The following is a 19,399-nucleotide window of genomic DNA, read 5'->3' as shown; positions in this document are numbered from 1 at the left end:
CGCGGTCCCCGGGTTCAAAACGATGCATGCAGTGCTATTGCATCAGCTGTGGGGGAAACTACCTTCACCAGATTCTTGTTGGGAAGTGACGCCAAAATGACGAGTCTTTCATAAAACTCGATGCCAGCTCGAAACTCGGTAGCTGACGGCAAATGAAGTACTTTGGAGAGGCTATATTTGATTTACGTATTTCGTTGTTTTCGTATTATAATTTGCGTACTACGAGAGTATGCAGTTTCGCTTCAAGGCATTGGTTCTATCGAGTTATCGCTGACATGTCACTCTCGGTACGATTTGTTATTATTAAATGACAGTTAATGACATATCAGCGGTGAAAGCCCTCAGAACTGACAAATAGTATCATAAATTGCATGATATCGTCATAGCATAATAAATAGAGACATGTGGTTATAGAGAAGAAGGAAGTAGGTTCGTGTTCTCGTTCAAATGGCTCTGAGCACTGTGGGACTTAACATCTGAGGTCATCAGTCCCCTAGACTTAGAACTACTTAAACCTAGCTAACCTAAGGACATCACACACGTCTATGCCCGAGGCAGGATTCGAGCCTGCGACCGTAGCAGCAGCGCGGTTCCGGACGGAAGCGCCTAGAACCGCTCTGCCACAACGGCCGGCTGGTTCGTGTTCTGCTATATCGTCATATTTGATTTTCCACCTTCGCCCTCGGGAAATGATGCCGAGCAACTGCTTCTATAAGAGGTTGAATGATGTCTTTGATATAGATTTTTCAAAGATTCTGTAGCTAAGCACATTTAATAGCTTTGTTTGATCTTCGCAGTACATGGCTGCTATGAACTTCTGTCCAACATCATCAATGCCATCAGGAGTCGCACTGGAGCTGCTGAATATATCAGATGCTTTCTGCAAGTTGTTTATCGTCTGCAATGCCCTGAGGAGTTTCAGTTCTCTCGTAGCCACTGAAGGCATGTAGGAACAGAACGTCATCTTTCGATATTTGAGACAACTTCAAATTTCTGGAGCTGTCTTTGCCTGGCTTCAGAAGCAAAATGTTGGGGAACAAGGAGGCTTAAGCGATCTGAATCACAAGCAGGTCAGTGTCCTCCCCAACAACAACAACAGTATAGAGCGCTGAGCAAGGTCGACAGCTGTAGAAGTTGCTGTTAAGTATCGGCGTCCTCAACAACTTGCTTAACACTGAAGTACTCACCATCAAGCTGTGCCGTCAGTAAACGAACGCAGCACTGTTTATTTTGTTCGTTCGACAGAAACACATCTTTTGCCATGGTTACCGACGTTGTTGGCACTTGTTACATAACGGTATCCATCAAGCACAATCGTGACCATTCTACCATACCAACACTTGATGTAATCTACATACTACACACATCAAAAAAAGTTTTGCGTCACCTCGGTTCCGAGAGTTCCGGAATATGTACAGAAAATTGGAATAGAGATCAACATAAACATCATTTACACCCTTTTTATTGCTCATGAAAACCACACATTGCGTGTTGTTCCACCATACAGCGAGACCTTCAGAGGTGGTGATCCAGACTGCTGTACACACCGGTACCTCTAACACCCAGTAGAACTTTCTCTTGTATTGATGCTTCCATGTATTCGTCGTGGCATACTATCCACAGGTTCATTAAGGCACTGTCGGTCCAGATTGTCCCACTCCTCAACGGCGATTCGCGTAGATCCCTCAGAATGGTTGGTGGGTCACGTCGTCCATAAACAACTCTTTTCATTCTATCCCAGACATTTTCGATAGGGTTCATGCCTGGAGAACATGCTGGCCACTCTAGTCGAGCGATGTCGTTATCCTAAAGGAAGTCATTCACAAGATGTCCACGATGGGGGCGCAAATTGTCGTCCATGAAGACGAATGCCTCACCAATATGCTGCCGGTATGTTTGCAGTATCGGTCGGAGGATGGCATTCACGTATCGTACAGCCGTTACGGCGCCTTCCATGACCATCAGTAACGTACGTCGGTCCCATATAATGCCACCCCAAAACAGTAGGGAATCTCCACCTTGCTGCTCTCGCTGGACAGTGTGCCTACGGCGTTCAGCCTGACCGGGTTGCCTCCAAACGCGTCCCCGACGATTGTCTGGTTGAAGGCGTATGCGACGCTCATCGGTGAAGAGGCGTGATTCCAATCCTGAGCGGTCAATTCGGCATGTTGTTGGGCCCATCTGTACCTCGCTGCATGGTGTCGTGGTTGCAAAGATGGACCTCGCCAAGGACGTCGGGAGTGAAGTTGCGCATCATGCAGCCTATTGCGCACGGTTTGAGTCGTAACAGTACGTTCTGCGACTGCACGAAAAGTATTATTCAACATGGTGGCGTTGCTGTCAGGGTTCCTCCGAGCCATAATCCACAGGTAGCGATCATCCACAGCAGGAGTAGCCCTTGGGCGGCCTGAGCGAAGCACGTCATCAACAGTTCCTGTCTCTCTGAATCTCCTCCATGTCCGAAAAACATCGCTTTGGTTCACTCCGAGACGCCTGGATACTTTCCTTGTTGAGAGACCTTCCTGGAATTAAGTAACAATGCGGACGCAATCGAACTGCGGTATTGACCGTCTAGGCATGGTTGAACTACAGACAACACTAGCCGTGTACCTCCTTCCTGATGGATTGACTGGAACTGATCGGCTGTCGGACTCCCTCCCTCTAATAGGCGCTGCTCATGCGTGGTTGTTTACATCTTTGGGAGGTTTTAGTGACATTTCTGAACAGTCAAAGGGACTGTGTCTGTGATAGGTCTATCTTCAGGAGTTCTGGGAACCGGGGCGATGCAAAACCTTTTTTGATGTATGCATATAATTATGGAGGAAAATAGATCTTTGGCCTCCTATGGCACTGTACAGAGCGAAAATCCTCCATCTGCATGAACTCTGCCTTTTCGAAGTCAACTTGGTCTTTAAAGGCATCAAAACTTGTAAAACATAGCTTTTTGTGTTTCTCGCATACCTACGTCACTAAACATACTCGGTCCAGTCATATTAATGTTCGACGTCAGTGTGCAATGACCAGTCATAGACGGAAAGTGGTAGCACTAATAGTGAACGGTATGTAACGCATATCGGGGGGACACGGAAAAAAAACTGCAGTCCTCGTCGTAGTGCGGAAACGGAGAGATTTATCTGACCTCCTGAAGGGCATAATCATTAGCTTTCAGGCCAAGGATGGAAGCATTTCCAAAACGGCTAAATATGTATACTGTCCACGTGTCGCTATAGTTAAAGTACAGCGTGCACGGCAAATTGGCCCTATCCAAAACCGGTGCCGAAACAACTGCGGTGCGCCACGTATCATAGGCGTCGGGTGCAGAGATGTGTTCGGGCAAATACACATGCAGCTGTTGAGCAACTGACCTCTCGGATGAATCAAGGCATTACCAAAATTTTCTCCTCAACGACCGTTCAGCGAACCTTGGTGTATATGGGCCTTCCAGAAGGCGCCTGGTTCATGTACCCATGCTGACTGCTGTTCATCGGTGACCGAAAGCTGAAATTTGCCTTTTCAGATGAATCAAGCTTCATGCTCTTTGCACAGGCGGCCCTGCAACAAACGTCGGAAGGATCCAGGCTAGAGGAGAGTGTGTTACAGCCTGAGGAATATTTTTGTGGCATTTCCTGGGCGATCTCGTCATTCTGGAAAGCACATGGTTCAACAGAGGTATACATCTATCCTTGGCTGCCATGTCTTTCATGCAGTTTCTCTTTTTTCTCGCCACTGTGTCATCTATCAGAAGGATACTGCAACGTGTCACTCATCTCGCAGTCTACACTGATCAGAGAGAAGGTTATGACCACCTACCTAATAGCCGGAATGTCCATAGCACAGCGGCGACCCGTCGTGGCATGGAAGCAATGAGACCTTCTTAGGTCGCAGGAGGCAGCTGAAACCACATCTGCACACAAAAGCCACCTAATTCCCGTAAATTCCGGAGAGGGGCCTATGACTTCTGACGCCGCACTCAATCGCATCCCAGATACGTTCGGTCGAGTTCAAATCTGGCGAGCTGGGGCCCAGCACACCATTTGTAACTCGTCACTGTCTTCCTCGTACCACTTCCACACACTCTTGGTCTTGTGAATTGGCGTATTATCTTGTTGGAAAATGCCACTGCCGTCGGGAGACATGATCGTCATGAAGGGATTACATGGTCTGTAACCAGTGTACGATACTCCATGGCCATCAAGGTGCCTTGCACGAGCTCAGCTGGATCCATGGATGCCCACGTGAATGTTTCCCAGAGCATAATGGAGCCAGCTTGTCTCTGTCCCGCAGTACAGATGTCAAGGAGCTGGAAGACGACGGTTTCACTACCATCGGGATGATGAAGAAGGTATCGGGAGTCGTCAGACCATGCAGCGATCTGCCATTTTGCCAATGTCCAGTGACGATGGTCACGTGCCCATTTCAGTCTTATTTGCCGACGTCATGGTGTTAACATTACACTTGCGTGGGTCGTCAGCTACGGAGGCCAATCGTTAGGAGTGTTCGGTGCACTGTGTGTTCCGACACACTTGTACTTTGCCCAGCATTGAAGTCTCATGTTAGTTCCGGCACAGTTTGCCACCTGTCCTGTTTTACCAGTCCGCCCAACCTGCGACGTCCGACATCTGTAATGACAGGTGGCCACCCAATCTTACGACGTCTGGTCGTGGTTTCACCTTGGTTGCGTCACTTGTTGAAGACACTCGCCACGGCACTCCTCGAACAGCCGACAAGTCGTGCAGTTTCCGAAATGCTCGTGCCGAGCCTCCGGGCCATCACAGTCTGCCATCTGTCAAACACAGATAGATCGCACGCCTTCGCTGTTCTACACGTGGACAGCACGCTCACTGCATGCCCCGTGCGTGTGTCTGACTAGCAGTCATTCCTCGCCAGGTAACGCTGCTATCGCCTAGACAGGTTTATATCGGCAGTAGACCGGTGGTCATAATGTTCTTGCTGATCAGTGTCTGTGCGTGGTTCGAACACCACCAGAATGAATTCACCGACTTCCTTGTCCACCAGATTCCCCGTATTTAAACCGAGAACTGTGGAACCATCTCGATCGGGCTGTTCGCATCATGGATGCTCAATTCGCACCATGGATGCTCAACCGGGAAACCTAGTGCAGCTGACCACGACACTGAAGTTGGTATGGCTCAACATCCCTGTCGGTAGCTCCCAGAACTTCAATGGCTCTTGATGTCCGCACTGCAAAAGACTGTTATTCAGGGCTCGGCAGGTGGTCACTTTAACATGACAGGACCTTGTAGACAGGGGATGTGTGGCTACCTCGCACTGTAAATAGTGCTGAAGCTCTTCAGTGGACTCTTACGCGATTCTGCGAAAAATCCTTTCACCGTTGATGATCTTGTGGGGCATTGTGAGTCTATGTGTCTTTAAAGGGAGGACTCGATTTCTTCTTTGTAATTTCGCAAACTGATACGCTACAACTTTTCTCCTAAAATTTTTAGCCTCAAATTGGCCAGTTCTCAGATGCTGCACGTTTTATAGTGACGAAACGACTATTCTTGAAAAGTGTGCAAAATTACCGTTTCCTCACGTAGCTTTTCTACATGAAAATTTAATCAAATATTTGTGGTCAATAGACGCAGAATTTTATGCTGTACATTTTTGTTATCCTTGGCTTTTTCAATTAAAGGTTGAGTTTCGGAGGAATTTGAAAAAAAAAGTGAGAAATTTTGGGGGCTTTCTTTTCATCTAGACTGAAGCTCCACTCAGAAATCGGGACAAACTCGAATTAGTTCATGCCAGATGAAGCCTACTTCAGTGATTAAATAGTTTGGGGGCTTTCTTTTCATCTAGACTGAAGCTCCACTCAGAAATCGGGACAAACTCGAATTAGTTCATGCCAGATGAAGCCTACTTCAGTGATTAAAACAGTTTCTAGAATTACATTAAGTTTTGGAAGGCAAAACTTTCATTTTCTTGGCCTATTAACAGTTGGCCTACAGTTTTTACCCTGCTTCCTCGCACACCTGTTGAACTCTTAAAGGAACGTATAAATGGACTATCGTGAACAGGAGGAGTATCCTGCCAAAAAATTAAAATAAAATAAATTTGTCAAATCGTGGATACTGCGAAGCTTATGCGACGAGGTAAGCGCTAGGAAAGAGTGAAGTTGCAGAGCACAGCTGGATTCCAGATAAAAAAGTTTAACTTAATGAAGAAACAGAGTAATACATAATATGTTTCCCAACAGGAGCAGCGAAACAATTGTTCTGTCATTTAATATGCCGAAAGCACGCCGCCTGCTCCGCTTCTGGAAAGACAAGTCGCTAAGGAACAACAAAGAGAGTGGGACTCACGGTCACTGTGGAAGTGGACAATAGTACTTGACGCAATGAACCCAGAAGGATTCGGGGAATGCGTTTGTTTCATTTCAAGCAAAGTTCTTCTGTAGGCGAGGTAAGAATTCCCGACAACTTACGGAAACAAAATTACTGCGCATACTTGACAGCGTTAAGCAAGACTTACGGGTGTATATGAAGCAATGCGTAATGTCGCAACTGTGGAACTCGTTCCGGTTCGCAGTAAAAAAAAGTCCCGGAAGGACAGCAAGAACTGACATATTGCACTGTAATGGAATGCGTCCTTCAGAAAGGCTGACGCTAGCGTACGGACACGTCTCGTGAAGACGTCATTTAGCTGCCGTGCGTGCAAACTTCACCTGCCAAGCTCTAGTGGGAGTATTAGACGCCTGCAGAAACTTACAAAGAACTAAGATTCCAGTGAGGTAAGCCATCACACAAACCCTTCACGCAGTGGGGCTCCTCAGGATCGCCCCGCCAGTGAAAAGTAGCACTGCGTGGATAGTGACGGGTAGACCATCACACGTCTTAATTCGAGGAAGATGCAGACGAGTGGTAGCCCAACAACGAGAACTGCCACACAGCCATAGGGAACACATTTGGAAGTGAAGTACAACCGTAACAGCGATAGGAAATAGACGTTTGCACCGAACCCTTTGATCTTCATCTCAGAGTTCGTTTTTCAAGTGATGTCGGGACTTGGGTAATGTCCGCTTATGACCTTTCAACTTAAAAATAGAAAAAAAGCCTTTCAAGTTCCACTATGGATCTGAGATATTTAAGTGCTAATTATCTGTACGTGGGAGGTTTTTTTCATAGATTTCACAGTACATCTGTGAAAAATGGCAAGTGTTTTGAAAATCCGTCAATGTGCCTGTAAAACATTTCTCAAACCTAAAATAATACGTCTGGAGTAATATATAAATATTTATGAAGGTATTGTTGACCAGGTGTATTTCAGGGGCAAGGAGGTGGGGGGCGAGGGTGGAGGAGGGTCTTGTGGGAGGAGAGACAAGAGGAGGTGTCACTTGCCCCCTACTGGAATCTTGTATACAGTCTTTTAGTTCCTTTCACACCTGTGCTCCCCCCTACTGGAATATTGTGTACAGACTTTTAGTTCCTTTCATACCTGTGCTTAACAAGTGTAAATAAACATTTCTGCCTTGATTACAAAGCAACACAATCTTAAGTTAGTGCAGCGCAGGTCACAAGGCTCATGATCATAAGAGACGATAAGTCTCAGCCCCCTCTTGTTACAAGAAAAATCCATAGCTCTGTTGACATGCACTACGTTAATCTATGGAAGTTCATCCCGTCGTCTGTCTAAAAAAATACATATTGTTATTGGAGTACGAGTCGTCTACAATGGAGTGTTTTCCGGTTGATTAATGCAGTGTTTATTTCCCAGTTCTCGTTCTTGTGCCACCAAATAATGATGAAAAGGTCACTGAACAGGTAGTCGACGTAAATAAACAGTGTCTGAAGCACCAAATCGATGCTGTTAATGGATTAGAGGTTTCTACGGAAAATTAGGAAACATACAGGAGTTGGTCACGCGTAGTCCCTGGTACAATGGTGACTGCCGCCAGATGGGGTAGTGTATTAAAAGCACAGAGGACACTCCCCAAAAGAAGTCTAGTAGCAGAAAACACAGGTCTTAATTTGAGAAAGAAATTTCTGAGGATGTACATCTGGAACACAAAATTGATCCGTCCAAAAAGTTCGCCGACTGTTCTTATTCCTGGCGTACAAGCGACGTTAGCGCAGTAATTACGATGGCAGCTTGATCTGACAGTTGCAAACAACAGCTCTGCATTCGGCCAGTCAGTTGTAAGAAGACAGTGTTAAGTAGTTGAAGGAGTCTGATAGTTGATCCAATGTTTCTTGTTAATGAGCTCTGAAAAGAACTGTTTCTGCTATTTAGTTGATATTGCCAGGAGATCCTATGGATAGTCTGGCTGCCTGTAATCACTGTTGCTCAATTAGAACCACCCAGGAGGCACGTGTAGGGTATTTTAAGGTTAAACCTACGGACGTGAGCAACGCTCATAAGATCTCCAGGAATTCTAACCTACCCGTGCATAGCGACCTGCCACTTTTAAATCGCAAGAGACTGAAATCACGTCATCCAACTTTGTGCGATGCTGCTGACATGGTTGCTAATAATTTCAAACCTCTTGAAGAATGGAAAGGTCGGTGGGAAGCAGTGACAGATGTGCACCTGCATAACATCTTCTCAGGTGCTAAACTTCCAAGTGGATTCGACGTGGTCTACTCTCAACAGAATCCGTACCAGCCATGGGCGATGCAGGGATGCTCTCTTTAAGTGGAAGAAGCTGCCTGATCCAGCTTGTGACTGCGGGGCTCCATACCAGACTGTTCACCACATTGTCAGTGAATGCAGGATTGGAGCCTATCACGACGCCAAAGAGGACTTCCTGCTAGCAACTCCAGATGCAGTGCGCTGGATTGAAGGACTGGATATTCAGTTGTAAAGACTAACTTAAGTTTCTTGTGTGTCAATATGTATATATGTATATGTAATTTCATGATATGTCTGTATTAGCCATACGCTAAATAAAAAGTGTTAAGTAGTGAGCGTGCGGTCGTGGTGTGGGACAGTGTTGTTGTTTAAAGCTTCTGAATCAAGTGTTCAAGACATTCCCCAGAATGTTTTGAAAAAGGGAAAGGGTGTATGTAAAGTTTGTTCCGCACTATTTGACTCCAATCTACCGCGAGTAGATTGAAATGCAGAACGCCGATAATTCTTTTCTGGAAAAAATCAACAAGGATAACAAGACTTGGTATTATCAACACGAGCCTACCACAAAACAGCAAAGTGCAGAAATTTATGTGAAGGGTCAACGCTTTTATGGCATAACTGACATTCAAGCAAACTTGACGCGCCATTTGAACAACATTCCAAAGAAAGAGTTTTCTGACAGTTTCACATAGTTGTATGGACGTTATGTACATTGTACTCGCGTGGGGGGGGGGGGGGGGGGTGGGCACCTATGTAGAACACCTCAAATCATCTTAACTTTTCTCTATTTTTTATAGGTCCAGTCCCGAAACTTTTTGTACTGATGAGGGAATTTAAATAATGTAAATAGAAGGTGCAGAATGCTAGAATACTTCCTAAATCGGGAATAACTTCCACGGTAAGAGAGAGAGCGGTAGAAGGTAGAAACTGCAGAGGAAGATAGAGATTGTGATAAATATATTCCACAAGTAACTGAGGATGTCGAGAGATGCTCGAGATGAAGAGTTTGACTCACGATACTAAGTCGTGGACGGCCACTGTAAATAAGTCCGAAGACAGACGATGAAAAAAATAAAATAAAGTAAGACAAATTACTCACCGACATAGTCTGGTGTGCCGAGCAGTTCTCGGATCTCTGCGCCCTCAACAACAACTCGCGATATCTCGAAATCGCAGAGCTTGACGTCGCAGTCAGGGAACTGTGACATCATCACCAGGTTCTGAGGCTGGAACAGAAGAGAAAGGATGGTGATGACAATTCGGAGTGCTTCAGTGGCCGCAGAACTGCTAACATCTTGGAAACACGTAGCTAGCGAAATGTTTAAAATGTATCTGTTAAGTCCAGGTGACTATAGTGGATGTGGATATAGTCTGGTGTTCAAATCAGAGGCTGTTGCTCGGTATCAGTGCTGCAACTGGGTATACCAATCAGTACGCGACGGGAGGTTGGACCTGCAATGATCTATTTTCTGACCAAGCGAGTGAACTCCCAGAACAATCGGCAACGGGTAACAGTTTCTAAATAGGTCAGTCGATGCGCAACCATTATTTTGTAAAGTTTCAGTTTGAGTTTTGTGCACAGCTGTCTGAGCAAATGCTATTAGCACACCACTGTGAAATTCTAAATGGCGCTACGAATTTCTCGGACTTTTTTCCAAGGCTACTTTGAGTTTATCAGTTTCGGAAAAAACTTTTGCCACAGTCAGAGAAACGAACCAGAATCTATGCGGTGATTGGAGCCTGCCTTTCCGGTATTGATTTTCGTGCAATGCCAGACACAGGACTCGTGTCGTACGTGAAACCCCTGTATGTATAGGGTTGGCAAAATAAAAATGCCCTGTAAAATATGTCGTGCACCTTAAGATAGGCAACTCGACGTACATTATGCGCACCTGGGGTAGATGATGTAAGTTGGGTTGCCCAGCTTAAGAGGCATGAAATATTTTGAGTTCTATTTAACTTGCACGTCGTGTATCAATCACCGTAACACTGCACCCACTCGCAGCTTTCTGTAGTGTAAAAACTGAAGAATTTGAGGTACGAATCAATTGAGCATCGAACTCATTTACCTGGTTTGACAAATTTTGACTTCTACAGTGTTTGTCTTGAAAGGATGATACAAGATGAACATCAACAGAAGATAAATGAGGATAATGGAATGTAGCAGAATTAAATCTGGTGATTCTGAGGGAATTAGAGGAATGTAGTAGAATTAAATCTGGTGATTCTGAGGGAATTAGATAACGACATGAGACACTTGAAGTAGTAAATGAGTTTTGCTATTTGGGGAGCAAAATAACTGATGGTGGTCGAAGTAGAGAGGATATAAAATGTAGACTGGCTATGGGAAGGAAAGCGTTTGTGAAGAACAGAAATTTGTTAACATCGAGTATAGATTTAAGTGTGAGGAAGTCTTTTCTGAAAGTATTTGTATGGAGTGTAGCCATGTATGGAAGTGAAACATGTACGATAAACGGTGTAGACAAGAAGAGAATAGAAGCTTTCAAAACATGGTGCTACAGAAGAATGCTGAAAGTTGGATGGATAGATCACGTGACTAATGAGGAGGTACTGAATAGAAGTGGGGAGAAGAGGAATTTGTGAGACAACTTGACTAGAAGAAGGGATTCGGTTGGTAGGACACGTTCTGAGGCGTCAGGGGATCGCCAGTTTGGTATTGGAGGGAAGCGTGGAGGGTAAAAATTGTATAAGGAGACTAAGAGATGAATACACTAAGCAGATTCAGGAGAATTTAGGTTGCAGTAGTTATTCGGAGATGAAGAGGCTTGCACAGGATAGAGTAGCATGGGGAGCTGCATCAAACCAGTCTTTGGACTGAAGACCACAACAACAACAACGCTGTTTGTGGCTGGTAGATCTTTTGAGTCCAATGAAGATGTTATTGAAGCTGTATATTGGTATTTTGAGACCTTGGTTTGTTGGTTGATTGATTGATTCAGGGGAGGGGACCAAACAGCGAGGTCATCGGTCCCACCGGCTTACTGAAGGATGAGGAGGGAAGTTGGCCGTGCCTTTTCACAGGAACCATTCTTGTATTTACTTGAAGCTATTTAGTGAAATCCCGGGAAACCTATATAAGGATGGCAGGACGCGGGTTTGAACCGTCGTCCTCCCAAATGCGAGTCCAGTGTGCTAATCACTGCGCCACCTGGCTCGGTTTTGAGATCTTCCGGAGTCGCATTTTACGAATTAATTCAGGGAAAAAGTTGGACAAAGTGTGTTGATCCACGACGTATGTACTGCGTTTTACTGAAAAACGGTATGAAATCGTCAAATGCATTTTTGATAGTATCCCAAGGGAACGTTACACGGCCATTACTTTTTACAATATGTATTCACTATCTAGTAGCTAACGTCGGAACTCCGTGATGCTATTCGTGGACAGTGTTATTATCTGTAGAAACGGTGCAAAGCCATAGAATGTATCGAAATACGGGAAGACGTGTGAAGGATCGAAGACTGGTGCAGGAGATGGCAGTTGACTCTCATTGTTAACAAATATAGCATCTGTCCACTGTACACTATAGATGATAAATCATTGCAAACAATCTGGGGCGTCGTGAAGTGGAACGACCATGTAAAAATAGGTAAAGCAGGGCTGACATTTCCTAGAAGAAGCTTGGGGAAACAAAATTCATTTGTGAAAGAAATGGCTCTGAAACCAATCGTTCGACCTGTTCTTGACTATTGCTCACCAGTTTGGTACCTTTACCAGGTTGGATTAAAAGAAGGGTTAGAGAAGATCCATCGAAGAACAGCAAGTTTCATCACACATACGTTTCGTAAACGCGAGAGCGTTATGGAGATGTACAACGGAGGTCAGTGACAGACGTTACAAGAGAGGTGTTATGCACCACTCAGACGTTTACTGTTAAAACTTCGAGAGCGAGCCTTCCAAGAAGACACAAACGTGCGCTTCTTGAAATTACCAGGAGGAGAAAATTTGAGTCGTTAGAGCTCATGAGGGCACTTAACTATTACCTATTCGCTGTAAGAAAACTCTGTTCTTCGGCTAAAGGGAGAAGCCGTAACGACAGAAGTCGAAAGACAGCGTATGACTTAAGGCCGATGTTCACTTTTTCCTGTCGTACGAATACAGTGCTAGTTGACTGTACAGAGGCAGCTGTCGGTATCGAAAGAATTATATTACCACCACACCGACAGTCTTCTTAGAGTGAACAATTAATACACTCATTTGTCCCACGAGACATTCACGAATGGTACAGGTGAGGGAAGAGATGATAGTGGTAACGCAAATACCCTCCACCGCACACAATTGTGATATTGCCCAAGCTTGAAGTTAGTTAATGAAATTAAATTTTGAGCCCCCATTCAACTGAAGCCATAAATCCAACATATGGATTTCACTAATGACAATGATTAATTAAACTGGCTGCAGCTCATTCCAGGAATTTGGTTCCAGTGTTCAGTTGTGCTATGCACTGTGTTCCAGGTACTGAGTAATAGGTCAAAACATGTCTCTATGTCACAATATTTATCACGTAAACCCAGTTCAGAATACAAATTCATAGCAACAATAGCCAATGACCATATTTTCCCACTGTTGACAAAATTCTTTCGGAAGGCACTCATATAAATATAAGTAATATCGGCGTACACCACCTAACCCCAACATTACTACGCTCTGAACAGGCTTTTGATTCCTCAAAAATCTATAACGGACATGAGGTCACAAAAACAAAGTATAAATTAGTACTTTACAGTGGAATTAATCTGCCTGATGGCTAGCGCCATTTAATTAATATTAGTTTTAAATGAAATGAGTTTTTCCTTTGTATATCAAATTAGTCGTAACGTGTATTAATAATGGTAGCAACCATATCTGAGTCGACTATCTTCCCACAACCTAATATACCATCTAAGCAAAATAAACGTAATTTTTATGACTGTTAAAACGACGGTGAAACGATGCATAAAATTTCCCAACTGAAAGAATATTTGTGCTAATTCCAAAACTGATTTTAGATTTTGATAGTGCTTAAAGTTTCCAAAGTTATGGAGAATTTATTATTACAGTTAATATTTTATTTATATTAATTCACCTGATGCGTTTGGGTTACAGCATGTGTAAAATATACTCTTTTGATCTCTAGCGCTAATTTAATGATTGACACATTTGGAAATAATCGTTTAATTCAATTTCAATATGGCATCACAATTTCTTTCGTTAATACTTGACACAATTTTGGAATTATCCAAATGAGGAGCTCCCCCATGGAACTTAATATCCTTTAGTTGTTATAGGTCCTCAGTTCATGGTAGCAATGTATGGGGTGATGAATGTAACGGGTTTCAACTTTCAAAATATGAATTTCTTACAGCGGTCCCAAAATACAATTTCAGAACTGTTGTGTGGTATTTATGGAATCAGCAAGCAATATTGTAGTGTTATTATAAACTTTTCTTGTATATAAAAGACAAAATTTGCTTATGACCAATTTAGAATGGGGTCAAAGTGTCTGTTGCTAGGTGTTGCAAGAGACTTTTGCTTCAATAATCGACAATTGGTTATGAAACCGTATCTCACCGTGAACTGCTTGCGGAGTAAAGAAGCAGAAGTGGTGCAGTTTACTGGTAGGACCGTCTCACGTATGATGATGCCCGACAAACATGTTGTTGTGGTCTTCAGTCGAGAGACTGGTTTGATGCAGCTCTCCATGCTACTCTATCCTGTGCAAGCTTCTTCTGCAGTCATGGACTGTGCGGCTGGTCCCGGCGGAGGTTCGAGTCCTCCCTCGGGTATGGGTGTGTGTGTTTGTCTTTCGGATGATTTAGGTTAAGTAGTGTGTAAGCTTAGGGACTGATGACCTTAGCAGTTAAGTCCCATAAGATTTCACACACATTTGAACATTTTTGAACAAGCTTCTTCATCCGCCAGTACCTACTGCAATCTACATCCTTCTGAATCTATTTAGTATATTCATCTCTTGGTCTCCCTCTACGATTTTTACCCTCCACGCTGCCCTCCAATACTAAATTGGTGATCCCTTGCTGCCTCAGAATATGTCCTACCAACCGATCCCTTCTTTGTGTCAAGTTGTGCCACAATTTTCTCTTCTCTCCAATTCTATTTAATACGTCCTCCTTAGTTATGTGATCTACCCATCTAATCTTCAGCATTCTTCTGTAGCACCACATTTCGAAAGCTTTTATTCTCTTCTTGTCTAAACTATTTATCGTCCACGTTTCACTTCCATACATGGCTACGCTCCATACAAATACTTTCAGAAACGACTTCCTGACACTTAAATCTATACTCGATGTCAACAAATTTCTCTTCTTCAGAAACGCTTTCCTTGCCATTGCCAGTCTACATTTTATATCCTCCCTACTTCGATCATCGTGAGTTATTTTGCTCCCCAAATAGTAAAACTCATTTATTACTTCAAGTGTCTAATTTCCTAATCTAATTCCCGCAGCATCACCCTATTTAATTCGACTACATTCAATTATCCTCGTTTTGCTTTTGTTGATGTTCATCTTATATCCTCCTTTCAAGATACTGCCCATTCCGTTCAGCTGCTCTTCCAGGTCCTTTGCTGTCTCTGAGAGAATTACAATGTCATCGGCGAACCCCAAAGTTTTTATTTCTTCTCCATGGATTTTAATTCCTACTCCGAATTTTTCTTTTGTTTCCTTTACTGCTTGATCAATATACAGATTGAACAACATCGGGGATAAGCTACAACCTTGTCTCACACCCTTCCCGACCACTGCCTCCCTTTCATGCCCCTCGAGTCTTATAACTGCCATCTGGTTTCTGTACAAATTGTCAAATTGTAAATAGCCTTTCGCTCTCTGTATTTTACCCCTGCCATCTTAAGAATATGAAGGAGAGTATTCCAATCAACATCCCGACAAACATAGGCGCAGCTTTAGGCTAAGATTCATCCTAAGACCCGTTTAAAACAGTCGAAACCAGTATAACCAGACAAACATTTACGCAACTGCGTAATATATTTTCTTGAACCTGGCTGTGTTTTATGTTTCCACCGGTTTTCGGCCATTCCTTTTTTGGGCATACACGTAATAAAACGTTTAGGGTACGATGCACTGTCTGTTTGACAGTAAGAGCAAATAATTTTGTGAGTGCTACGCTAAATTTGGCACACAATTTACAACACGCTCCACTGAATGGCAAAGCGCCACAGGCCGAGTGTTGTGAAAGAAGAGCCAGCGGTAGGAACCCCCCCCCCCCTCCCCAATCGTATGTGTGTGTGTGTGTGTGTGTGTGTGTGTGTGTGTGTGTGTGCGCGTGTGTGTGTGTGTGTGTGTGTGTGTGTGGTGTGTGTGTGGACGGCGGACTGCTGTTCGCGTGTCGCAGCAGGTGGTGCGCGCTTTGCTCGGCTCGGCTCCCAGACGGCGTCTTGTCTTCTCTCCCGCTGCGACGCCGCCTCCGCGTCCGCCAGGTTTCGCTCGGCAGATGCCACCGCTCGCTTGTTTACGGGCCAACTTTGCGGCCCACGTGCGGTCCGCTACGTATTTATAATCCGTGCTGTGACACTGTCCCCGCCTCCTTCCACGCGTAATATTTGCGTTGTAAACCAAGACGACTCACGTTCTATTGTGACAGCGGTGAAAAATTTTTCTCTCTGTAGGGGAGGTGCAGTTCTAAATCTGAGGGTACTTTTCCCATCACTCGCATATGGTGCCCGAGAAGAACGCCTGTCGGCACTGAAACGGAATAATGAAGCCCCTCACAAACTCAAGATTTAGTGCGCAATACCGAGTATTGTGCAACAATATTGACCGTCTGAGCGCGCTATTGACTTCTTGTGCAGTGTATTGAAGGAGGCTGCAGAGCTTTAGAAATATTGTTTCTCCCTCACAAGGGAACCTCCCCATCGCACCCCCGTCAGATTTAGTTATAAGTTGGCGCAGGAATAGGCCTTGAAAAACTGAACACAGATCCATCGAGAAAACAGGAAGAAGTTGTGTGGAACTATGAAAAAAATAAGCAAAATATGCAAACTGAGTAGTCCATGCGCAAGGTAGGCAACATCAAGAAGTCTGTGAGCTTACGAGCGCCGTGGTCCCGTGGTTAGCGTGAGCAGCTACGGAATGAGAGGTCCTTGGTTCAAGTCCTGTCTCGAGTGAAAAGTTCAATTTTTTATTTTCAGACAGTTATCAAAGTTCAGGTACTCACACATAATCAACTTCGCTATCCAAAATTCCAGCACATGTTCAGATTTGCTTGGACATATGCAGGATTTGACGGTCTACACATGGAAACATTTGAAAAACGTAAAAAACATATGTTTTGACAGGGCACAGGCAACTGTGCGACTGTGAAACTTTTGCATTCATTTGTTGCAGTTTATGTCACAAACCCTTATGTTTTCATCACTTTTTTGGGAGTGATTATCACATCCACAAGAAAACCTAAATCGGGCAAGGTAGAAGAATCTTTTTACCCATTCGCCAAGTGTGCAAGTTAGGTGGGTCGACAACATATTTCTGTCATGTGACGCACATGCCGTCACCAGTGTCGTATAGAATATATCAAACGTGTTTTCCCGTGGAGGAATCGGTTGACCTATGACCTTGCGATCAAATGTTTTCGGTTCCTATTGGAGAGGCACGTCCTTTCGTCTACTAATCGCACGGTTTTGCGGTGTGGTCGCAAAACACCGACTCTAAACTTATTACAGTGAACAGAGACGTCAATGAATGAACGGACAGATCGTAACTTTGCGAGAATAAAGAAATTAAAATTTTCGCTCGAGGGAAAACTAGAACCAAGGACCTCTCGTTCCTCACCTGCTCATTCTAACCACGGGACCAGGGCGCTCCTCAGCTCAAAGTGTCCATAATGTTGCCTATCTTTCTCACGGACTACTCATATTGTATATTTTGCTTATTTTTTCATAGTTCCACACAACTTCTTCCTGTTTTCTCGATTGATCTGTGTTCAGTTTTTCAAGGCCTATCCACTGTGTCAATTTATAACTAAATCTGAGGGGGGGGGGGGTGCGATGGGGAGATTCCCTTGTCAGTACACTGCGCAAAAGATGGCGATGCTATCGCGTACACAATATATAAAAGAACAGTGCTTTGACGGACCTGTAATTTCTACTCAGGTGATTCATGCGAAAAGGTTTCCGACGCGATTACGGCCGCAAGACGGGAATTAACAGGCTTTGAACGCGAAATGGTAGCTGGAGAAAGAGCAAGGGAGATTCTATTTCGGAAATCGATAGGTAATTCGGTAGTCCGAGATCCACAGTGTCGGGAGTGGACCGAGAGCACAAAATTTCAGGCATAACCTGTCACCTCGGATGGCGCAGAGGAGGACGGCTTTCACTTAAGGCGAGGTTTACTATCTTTTGGTCCAAAAAATCGATTTTTTTTTTAAAAATTGAAGTTTTGGATCCATAAAAGTGTTTAGAATCCATCCCTGAAACGGTTTTTGCGAATACGGAACGGAAATGTTTGTTATTCGCGATTGAACAAAAAAACGCACCTGCCTGAAATCGGTCTTTTTCACGCACCAGTTTCTTTCTTTCGGAAGACGAGTTATTGTACTGGTGCTTGGGAGGAAACACAAAAAATTCAAATGAAAGTTTGAACGCGTGTGTTTGGTAGTTAGCCTCCAAGCATTTGCATTCTGGTACGAAGACCGTGGAGATTGCGAATTTTCTGGCAGTGAGCAGCTTCAACGAAGGGTTTTCAGCAATTCTGAAGACCATGAAAACGATAGACGTCACCCTGGGACTTTAGTCGACGCAGTTCGCCAAGCATTCGGACGACCACCGGATTCAAGCGGCCGAAAACCGCTTGGCATCGGCCGTATGAGCGGCTCTGGAGCAGCGCAGGATGGCCCAGATCAAGCAGAACGCCCTCTACGAGGAAGAGGAAGGACTAGTTTATGGATCCGGAATAGCAGATTGAACGTAAGTTGCATAATATTGCGTTTATATGTAGTCAAAACTTATAACGCGTTTTTCCCGAAATGACTTTTTTTAATTTTTTTTTATCGCGCGGTATGCTAACTTCAAATCAACTGAACCGTTTGGCGTGATTTTTTTTTTACGACGAAGCTAACTAAATTCTCTAGGAGTTGTTTTACATGGCCGACGAACTCGAAAAATCGATGAAAAAAACCCTATTTTTTCAAATGGCCGCCATTTTGTTTCCTATGGTCCAAATAATATAAGCGAGGTACAATTCCTACAGAATATTATATACTTCGCTAACGTCAACTCAATTTTGATTTCAGACAAGCCGGCTGAGCTTTGACATACCGCGCGTGGAGGTCTACATCGAAATTTTGTTTCGTTCCGACGGCACTTCCGCCTTTGCTCTTCGACATGCCAATTTGTAGAGGAAGTATCAATAAACATTTTGACCAAATTTGACATTGATATCTATAACAAACCCCGAGAAAAAAATTCTAAAAGAACATGCTTTTTTCGGGCCAAAGACAGTAAATCTCCCCTTAACGACCGAGAGCAGCGGCGTTTGCGTAGGGTTGGCAGTGCTAACAGACAAGCAGCACTGCCTGAAATAACCGCAGAAACCAATGTGGGATGTACAACGGATGTATCCGTTAGAAAAGTGCAGCGAAATTTGGCGTTAATAGGCTATGGCAGCGACTTCATTTGCTAACAGTACGACATCATCTGCAGTGCCTCTCCTGGGCTCTTGGCCGTTTTGGGTGCACCGTAGACGACTGGAAATCTTTGGCTTGGTCAGATGTGATCCTATTTCATTTGGTAAGAGCTATTCGAATGGCTCTAATAGAAATACGTAAACCTAACTAACCTAAGGA

At 44.1% G+C, this 19,399-nt stretch overlaps 1 protein-coding gene across 1 annotated transcript in view; it reads right to left on the bottom strand.

Annotated features, from left to right (window-relative positions):
* The window catches only part of LOC126474695 (serine/threonine-protein kinase par-1-like), a 486,927-nt gene that overhangs the window by 40,076 nt on the left and 427,452 nt on the right, over positions 1-19,399 (bottom strand). Inside the window, exon 6 of the mRNA XM_050102173.1 lies at positions 9,686-9,812. Coding sequence (XP_049958130.1) covers positions 9,686-9,812 — 127 coding nt within the window. The remainder of the gene's footprint in view (positions 1-9,685; positions 9,813-19,399) is intronic.

The sequence above is a fragment of the Schistocerca serialis genome, chromosome 4, assembly GCF_023864345.2.
Source record: "Schistocerca serialis cubense isolate TAMUIC-IGC-003099 chromosome 4, iqSchSeri2.2, whole genome shotgun sequence".
NCBI classification, from domain to species: Eukaryota; Metazoa; Arthropoda; class Insecta; order Orthoptera; family Acrididae; genus Schistocerca; species Schistocerca serialis.
This window is presented reverse-complemented; position numbering and strand designations above follow the sequence as displayed.